This window comes from Pituophis catenifer, unplaced genomic scaffold (assembly GCF_029215685.1).
Source record: "Pituophis catenifer annectens isolate HBS135680 unplaced genomic scaffold, rPitCat1.0.hap2 SCAF_15, whole genome shotgun sequence".
Taxonomy (NCBI): Eukaryota; Metazoa; Chordata; class Lepidosauria; order Squamata; family Colubridae; genus Pituophis; species Pituophis catenifer.
In genome coordinates this window covers 9,865,091-9,874,893 of record NW_027256895.1, presented here as the reverse complement: position 1 = coordinate 9,874,893, position 9,803 = coordinate 9,865,091, and the positions used below count along the sequence as shown (strand labels likewise).

Here is a 9,803-nt window from a genome sequence, read left to right as displayed (position 1 = left end):
AAATAGGCAAAAGAAAAACACGAGATAGACAGAGATTATTCACCCTGACTTAACATGGTTGAACATGTTAATGAACTTTTGCTTATTAGGCTCCAGCTGGACTGCTGTAGTTTTCAGCAGGATTTTTCTTCTTCAGATACAAACCACATTACAATTCATGTTCCTTTTTCTCTTCATGCTTCCATCTAACAGTACACATGTGTCTTCTTCCATCTAACGTGTTATCACTCATTCAACATTTGGAGTTACGGAATCTTTTGTTTGTCATCATTTCCCACATACGAAGTTGTATTTCTCAAAATTATGATGCACAATTATGAATTATACCCAAATATACATACAATTATGTAGTCATAACATCTTGATTTCTTTATTATAAAACAAAGAATTCTCACTGCAACCATTCATTTAGGACAAATGTTTTCTTTCAATGCTGAGTTTTGTCTGATTAGTGGTTGAACATCTCCCTACTTTCTTTTCACAATCATCTCTTCCCCCCCCCCCCCCATGTTCTCATTCATGCCCAAATACCTTAGATGGGTGGAGGGAAGGTTATTGATGTTTTATTGGTTTTATATTGGTTTTTTAGCCTTGTAAGCTGCCTAGAATCACTAAAAGTGAGTTGGGTGGCCATATAAATTTAATTAAATAAACAAAAATAAAATAGATTTGATCATCAGCAAAATATTCTGCATGCTATGGTAGCTGAAGGTGGATGGAAAATAGAATAGAGTAGGCACATACTGGGGAAGACAAATGGAAATAATATATTCTTCTTGAGAGATTAAGTTGCCAGTATTGGTAGAATTGTATCCACACTGTATCTATTATTCTATGTTAATGAAGGAAGAGGAGGAAAAGGGATAATAGAAGCAGATAAAAGAAAGTGGAGAAATGGATAAAGGAAATAAAAGAGTGGAAGGTACAGCAGGCAGGCAAGAAGTAAGGAGGGAGGGAGGGAGGGAGGGAGGAAGGGAGAGGATGGAAGGAAGGATGCGCTGGAGGGAGGGAGGGAGGGAAGATTAATAAAGAAAATAAGAGAAGCCAGAAAAAGTAATAAACCTATTAACATTTTAAACTTAAAATCAACCCAGAAGAGGCAGCTGAGAAGCACAGAATACATTGGATGGCAATAGGAGTGAAACCTGAAAACAGCTAATAGAATACTCCATATTTTGGAAAAGGAATACAACAGGTAAATCAAGAGAGTTAAAAATTGACCTTGTTTATTAAAGATATAGACTGGTTCAAGAAAATTACTCTTCTAGTTCCTTCAGCATCTTATTTTATTTTATTTTTATTTATTTATTTCATCAAACATTTATTTTATGACAGATACAAGTGTAAACATAATTATAAATACATGAAAAGGATACAAATAAAAGGAAACATTAGGACAGGGACCGTAGGCACGCTGGTGAGCTTTTCTTCCTTATCTTCCTGTGAATGATGGCAGTGTCTTGATATGGTCCTACCTCTAAGGACTTGATCTTCCTTCTCATAATATTTATGTCTTTAAAAACATTTTAAGGAAGGTCAGCTTTACAATTTCACTCAGTTTTAAATAAGGATATAAAATATATCTCCTGTTCATAAGAGTGGGATGGAGACCACCAGAGAAACCAGAGTTGTCCCCTATACTGTGAGGTCAAAATATAGCTACAATGTAATGAGAAGGTGGGCAGTAGAACTGAGAGACCATGAAGTTCTAAGGACATGTCAAAGCACATTACCCTATAATTAAAGGACAAACCCAAGATGAAGAAGATTTTACAGAAAGGAATGATCCAGTCAAATGTCTAAAATGTTTAATAGCTTCTCATTGCAGAGCATATTAGATTGGATATTTTAATACTCTATAAATCTTGTATTTATGCAGTTTCCATCTGGTTAGATTGTTAAGGTTATTGTTGTTGTGTTACCAACCAGCAGAGTAGATTGCACAGAGAAACGTTGCTGAGAGCAATGAATAAGAGATAAGCAAACTGGTTTATCAAAAGCTTACTTTATAGTAGAAAAACAGTCTCATAGTCTTTAAACAAATTCCAAGTCTTTGCCAGTAAATCAGTCCAGTAGTTACAGAATCTTCTTACCCAACAAACAGTAGTTGGTTAGAATAACAAACTCACTCTGGTTCACAAACCACGATGGTTGCAGATCCATCAAACGATGATTACAGATAACAACTCCTCTCAATGGTAGCTTATCATCGCAGCTTCATCATCTCATTATCTTCATACACAACGGCAGCATAACATAGCAGCTTCCTCATCAACAACAGATCATAGCAGCAACTGAACACGTTGCAGTACCTTGCTTAAATATTCTCACAACCAGTAATTATGTGATTACAGCATGACTCAGCATTAAAGCCACATAATACAGTTACAGCTTAAAGTTACAGTACACTTATATTGTCTGTACAACATAGTTAGGCTCAAACCATATCCTAACATAGATGCAAAATTGGCATCACTTCCACTTCTCACTTAAACCATCAAAACTTCAAATCTCACATAAACTGACAGGCCCACTTCACAGAAGCCCTCAAGGATCCAGCTATTCTTCCACTATGGTGTCAACACACCCTGATATCCATCTCGTATTTATACCATTCCCAATGGAATTTATGCAAACTCGACATCACTTTCACTTCTCATTTAAACCCTCAAAGCTCCTCACCACAAACAGATAGACCGCATTCACCTCACAGAAGCTCTCAGAGAAATAGCTGTTCTTCCACTATGCCATCCTTCCTTCCAGTTCTCCTCACATTGGCTGCCTTTTCTTCCCGTGGGTTCATTTTGCCATTTTATTCTATTACTTTTATTCCTTCATTGAAGTGAAATTTCAATTCTTAAAACAATGGCTGTCATGTCCTAACTCTCATCCAATTCTGTTGTTTTTTCTTTGTTTAGGAGGCTTCTCCCAGGTAGTCCTGACCCAGTCAGATCCAGTGCGGAAGGAACCAGGAAAAGCTCATAAATTGACTTGTGCTGTCACTGGATTTAATGTTAACGGCTACTGGATTGAATGGGTCAGACAGAAACCTGGCCAAGGATTGGAGTGGCTTGTTTCTTATTATGATTCTAGTTACAAACATTATTCACCAACAATCCAAGGGCGCTTTACTGCCTCCAAGGACAGTTCCAACTCCTATCTGCAAATGAACAACCTCAAAGCTGAAGACACAGCTGTGTATTATTGTGCAAGATACACAGTCAAAGGAGTCCTAGGAGAACTCGTGCAAAAACTCCTCCTTGAATGACTGAAATATCTTGAGACAGGATGCCAGAGAACCTCCCAATGATTTATCTAGCCTATGAAACAAAATCAGCCAGGCAGAGAGGAGTGGGATAAATAGGCAAAAGAAAAACACGAGATAGACAGAGATTATTCACTCTGACTTCATAGGGTAGAACAACTGATTTATAAGGCTCCAGCTGGACTGCTGTGGTTTTCAGCAGGATTTTTCTTCTTCAGATGCAAAACAGCATCGTGATACATTTTCCTTTTCCTTGCAAAGTGTTATGTAGTCATAAAATCTTGATTTCTTCATTATAAAACATGAAAGAATTCTCACTGTGACTATTCATTTAGGACAAATGCTTTCTTTCAATGCTCAATTTTGTCTTATTAGTGGTTGAACATCTCCCAAATTTCTTTTCACAATGATCTTCCCCCCCGCCCCCCAAGTTCTCATTCATGCAGAAATGCCATAGATGCATGGAGGAAAGGTTATTGTGATTTTATTGTTTCTATATGGGGGTTTTATACTTGTAAGCTGGCCAGAGTCCCTGAGAGTGAGTTACAGTGGTGGCCAAAATGGTGGAAACCTTTTGGGAAAAGTGTATTTTTGAAGTTTTATGGCTAATAACGCCACTTTTTTTTTGGAGTAGTACCATAAAAATATATATCAATGGAAAGATAATTTAATCAAGAATGTACTGCAACAAACTTCGTTCATTTATCTGTATTCTGTGAAATGTTATAACCAAATATAGCCAGCAATAAAACCCAGTTAATAGAAGCAAATGTAATATATATATATATTTAATTTGATTTATATGCCGCCCTTCTCCGGAGACTCAGGGCGGCTTAAAATGCGTTAAGCAATAGCCTTCATACTTTTGTATATTTATACAAAGTCAGCTTATTGCCCCCACAAACTGGGTCCTCAATTTACCTACCTTAGAAAGGATGGAAGGCTGAGTCAACCTTGAGCCTGGTGAGATTCGAACTTGCAGACAGCTGGTGTTAATCACAATGGTATTAGTCTACTGAGCCACTAGGCCCATTTTATGTGTAACAATATGATGTTTATTTTTATTAAAATGTATGAAACTAAGGGTATCACACCATTCATGCATCGACATGTACAAATAATATAAAATAAATAAAACTTGGATTGAAATAGAAGCAATCATTCAATCTTGGTTTCACATTATAACAGCTGCAAAACTAAAAGACTTGGTTCACTCCATGGGAAGATGTTGTTAGGCCATAATTCATGCTAAAGGTTTCCTAACATGGTGATAATTGATGTATATCTCATTTTTTTCTATGGTGATAATTTTGTATATCTCGTTTTTTCTACGTGTTTCACTTTTCTTCTTTATAACTATTATAATAGCAAATCCTTCATAAAGGTTATTACATTACATTCTTGATTAAATTATCTTTTGATTTAATTTTTGATTTTGATATATAATTTTATGGTACTACTCCAAGAAAAAGTGACGTTATTAGCCATCAGATCTCAAAAATACTGTACCCTTTTCCCAAAAGTTTTCCACAATTTTGGCCACTACTGTAGGTGGCTGTATAAATTTTCTTAAATAAATTAAAATAAAGTAGATTTGAGCATTCACCCAGGAGAATGTTCTGCACCTTATGGTAACTGAGAGTGGATGGAGAAAATAGTGGCGAAGATGGAGTGGGCACATACAATGGCTCCCGGTGGTCTTCCGGGTGTGCTTATCACCTTTAAAGTGCTCCATGGCATAGGGCCTAGCTATCTTCGAGACTGCCTGCTGCTACTGATGGCCTCCCATCGACCTGTGCGCTCCCACATAGAGGGCCTCCTCAGGTTGCCATCAGCCAAACAATGTAGGCTGGTGACCCCCAGGGGGACAACCTTCTCTGTGGGGGCACCTACCCTCTGGAATCAGTTACCCCCAGAGATAAGGAGAATCCAAGACCTCAGTGCCTTCCACCGTGCCCTTAAAACCCACTTTTTCCAGCAAGCTGGGCTGGCTTAAGAAGAAATCTTTAAAGTTTTAAATTGGTTTGTGATTTTTTAATTTTTGGGCCAAATTTATGTATATATTAATTGTTTTTTAATATTTGTATTTTCATGTTCTTAATTCTGGCTGTACACTGCCCTGAGTCCTCAGGGAGAAGGGTGGTATATAAATTGGAAATAAAATAAAATAAAATAAATAAAAATAAATACTGGGGAAGACAAGCTGAAATAGTATGTTCTTCTTCGGAGATTAAGTTTCCGGTAACAAAAGGCCATGCATCCACATTGTGTTTACTATTCTATGTTGACTAAAGAACAGGCGGGAAAATAGTAGTATAAGGAGGTGTAAGAAAAAGGAAGTGTGCCTGAAAATTTCTGTCAGATCAGGGGTGTCAAACTCAAGGCCCGGGGCCCGGATCTGGCCTGTGGGTTGCTTAAATCTGGCCCATGGGGTCACCCTGGAAACAGTGAAGGACTGGCCCATGGTGCCTCTGCCAGTGAAAATGGAGCTCGGGAGGGCCATTTTCACTGGCAGAGGGTTGCAGAAGGCTGTCACAGCCCAAAATGGAGCTTGGGAGCCCATTTTCTCTGGCAGAGCACTCGGCCACCACAGGCACCCCCGACACAAGTGATGTCGAGCTGGCCATGCCCACCCAGCCAAGGTCACTCTGCCCCCCCCCCCCCCCGAAGTCAAATACAAACTTGATGCGGCCCTCAATGAAATCGAGTTTGACATTCCTGTGTTAGATCCTGGCTAGCTTTCCTTAGGGCTATGAAACAAAAAAAAAAAAAGATTGCATCTCATTTGTTTGGGGAAGGAGACCACCAGGGGACCCAGACTTGTACCTTATATTGCAAGGTTGAAATATAGCTACAGTGTAATAATAAGGTACATAGTTAAGGCTAAAGAGTATTAGGTTTGCCAAAATACATTATGCTGAAGGACCTTTAGGACCTTCCAAAATACATTATGCTGTAATTAAATAGCAAACATAACACAAAGAACAATTTAAAGAAAGGAATGATCCAGTCAGATGTGTAAAATGTTTCATAGCTTCTCTTTGCAGAGCAGATTAGCTTTGATATTTTAATACTCCTGGTGTTGTGACCCGTCAGCGGCCTGTGCAGCTAGTAGCTGATTCCGACAGTGAGGAGGCTAGTGTGGTGCTTGCCAGCAGTCTGTGCAGCTGGCACTCGAGTCAGACAATGAGGAGGCTGGAAAAGATGTGGTGCCAGAGGTGGAGATTCAGCCAGGGTCTTCAGAAGCTCCCATAAGTGAAGAGGAAGAAGTGGAGGAGCCTCTTCTCAATGCACAAGTGCGCAGAGCTGTTAAAAGGCAGGAGTGGCTCCTCAGGAGGAGGTCTCCTTGAGAGTTTGGCTTGGGGCTAATTGGCCACTCCCCTAGCCTATTTAAGGAAGGACGACGACTGATGCAATTTGCAGGAAACAACTTCATTCATATTCCTTTGTGTCTTGATTCAAGAAACATTTGATTCGGCTCTTGTTTATCTCATGTCAGTTTTCCTGCAAATTGCTTCTGGGCATTCTGCCAACCACAGTAAGATTACAATTATCTGAAATACTGTGCCTCAGAATTGAGTTATTATTCTTTGAATTCTTGTCAGCTGTTAATGAAGTTAAATTAACAACTCTTGTTAATTCAGAGCTCTTGTTAGTTCAGAAAAGACTGATTTAAACTGTACTTGTGTTCGAACAACTACTAAGAAAGCTCATTAGTAGTCCTTAATTAGTAAACTAAGGTTTGTACAGATTTTGTGTGTGCTGCGTTCTTTGGGGTCCATAGCTGGGGCAGAACACCTGGGCAGTCATCTTTTTATACACTTTCCATCTGGATTTATGCAAAACTGGCTTCGCTTTTACTTCTCATTTAAACCATCACAACTTTACTTCTCATATAAACTGACAAGCTTACGTCACAGAAGCCCTCAGAGATTCAGCTATTTCTCCACAATGGTGTCCTTTTTTCCTGTTCTCCTCACATTGGCCGTCTTCTCTTCCAGTGTGTTCATTTGGCCATTTTCCCTCAATCTTTTGTTATTCCTTCATTGAACTGAACTTGTTAACAATAGCTGTGATGTTCTAACACTCATCCAATTCTCTTCTTTGTTTAGGATGCTTCTCCCAGGCGGTCCTGACCCAGTCAGATCCAGTGGTGAAAAAACCAGGAGAAGCCCATAAACTGACTTGCTCCATCCCTGGATTTGATGTTAACAACAACTGGATGAGTTGGATCAGACAAAAACCTGGCCAAGGATTGGAATGGCTTGCTTATTATTACAGCTCTGATAACAACTATTATTCGCCAATTATCCAAGGACGATTTACTGCCTCCAAAGATGCTTCCAACTTCTATCTGCAAATGCACAATCTAAAAATTGAGGACACATCCATATATTACTGTGGAGGGGAGACACAGTGAAAGGAATTTTAAGTGATCTTATACAAAATCTCTTCACTGTAATATTAATGTGTTCCCAAAGGGGTCACCAGAGAAGTACTAAGTGATTGTTTCACATTTGGAAGAAAATCAACAAAGGGTAGTGGAGTAGCAAATCAAAAGAAAACTACCAGGAACACATACTATAGTCCATATTTAATGTGGTTCAACAGCTTTGATATATTAACTGTTATTAGCCTGCTGTGCAGGGGTGAAATTCAGCAGATTCTGACAGGTTCTAGAGAACCGGTAGCGGAAATTTTGAGTAGTTTGGAGAACCGACAAATACCACCTCTGGCTGGCCCCAGAGTGGGGTGGGAATGGACATTTTACAATATCCTTCCCCCAGGAGTGGGGAGGGAATGGGGATTTTGCAGTATCCTTTCCCTGCCACGCCCACCAAGCCACGCCCACTGAACCACACCCACAGAACGGGTAGTAAAAAAATTTGAATTCCACTTCTGCTGCTGTGGTTTTCCTTTTGTGATGCAAGATACCATGTTGAATTGTGTTCATTTTTGTCCTCATTTTTACATCTGTACTTTCATCTAGGTTTAATCCATGGTCCTGATCTTCTTCTGCATCCTCTCTTATGGGAAAGTTTAGTTAATAGAGTTAATTGTGTGCCTTCTAAATCAGTCTTGTCTCCCAATGACTGCCAGGACAAATCATAGCATATTTTTCTTGGCAATATTTTCAGAGGTGGCTTATTTATCAGTTACTAGCTGATAAACTGGCATTGCCCAGGTATTTATTTATCCTAATCCTGTATTAAACAGGGAGAGCAACTTCACCCTGAGCCCTGATTTTGGCAAGAATTAAATTACTTAAAAATGTTTTCCCTGTGCGCCCAGGAGCATCAAGTAAAATAATACCACCTTATTGTTTTGCTAGCTGATACATGATCATTTGGTATGCTTTTTTCTGATCTTGATTTAGAAGTGGCTTCTTGTCCACAATATAAACTGTTTGACATTGTACTTTTCTCATATGTAATCTGCATGAAGTATGTCATGTCAGTCTCATAGTGGTGCAGGCAGGCTGAGTTGCAGTGATGTTTTATTGATCATGGCCATAAATTTGTCCTCAAGAATAATCAAAGCCTTGTTGAAAATGTCCGGACCAAACGTAATTTCTAATATTGGATTTTTCCCTTTCCCCTTGTGGAGTACTGTGAAGCCGTTACCATGGCAACTCCACTGTGCTGCACAGTAGAAGCCATTTTAAGGCACAACAGGCTGTATCTTAATAGAACACACACCCTGAGGGGTGTTAGGGGTGTCTTATCCCCACAGTATTTTTTTCCAGACAGTAAGTCATCTGTGTACCATGTTTGGTTGAAATTGCTCGAGGCATTCCAGAGTTATCCTGGAACGTACACCCCCCACACACACACACATACACATACAGCCTTTTATATATATGTATACATTCCTATTTTCTCTTTGGATTCCATACAAATAACTTTGAGACTACTGAAGAGAGAGAATAAGGACCATTTCTAGTCTTGATTCCCAATATCTGTCATTGTTTTCTTTAAAAGGGGGAGGGGAGGGAGAGAAGATTCTCTATTCCAGAATATGGGATGGGTTGGGATAATTTCAAGAGAAAAGAGGATGAAGAAGTTGAAGAAATGGAGGGGGAAATGGGGGGGATATGAAAGAGAATTTTTTTGCACTAATTCTGCCATGTTTTTTTTCTATTCGGAAAAGATCTATTTTTCATTGTTAAAATGCGCTAAATCAGGGGTGTCAAACTCAAGGCCTGAGGGATGAATCCGGCCTGCGGGGTGCTTAGATCTGGCCCAGAGGGCCGCCCTGAAAACAACAAAGGACTGGCCCACAGTGCCTCTGCCAGTGAAAACCTGGCCTGGTGGCGCAGCAGACTAATAGCCTGTTATTAACATTCAGCTGCCTGCAATTACTGCAAGTTCGAATCTCCCCAGGCTCAAGGTTGACTCAGCCTTCCATCCTTTCTAAGGTAGGTAAATTGAGGACCCAGTTTGTGGGGGCAATAAGCTGACTTTGTATAAATATACAAAAGTATGAAGGCTATTGCTTAACGCATTGTAAGCCGCCCTGAGTCTCCAGAGAAGGGCAG

At 39.5% G+C, this 9,803-nt stretch overlaps 1 gene segment (V, D, J or C); it reads left to right on the top strand.

Annotated features, from left to right (window-relative positions):
• The first annotated feature begins 894 nt into the window (after positions 1-894).
• LOC139324341 (Ig heavy chain V region-like) lies at positions 895-7,852 on the top strand. The segment is given in 4 exon segments: positions 895-922; positions 2,919-3,244; positions 6,362-6,426; positions 7,813-7,852. Coding segments are annotated over 4 exon segments (459 nt in total).
• Positions 7,853-9,803: the final 1,951 nt, after the last annotated feature.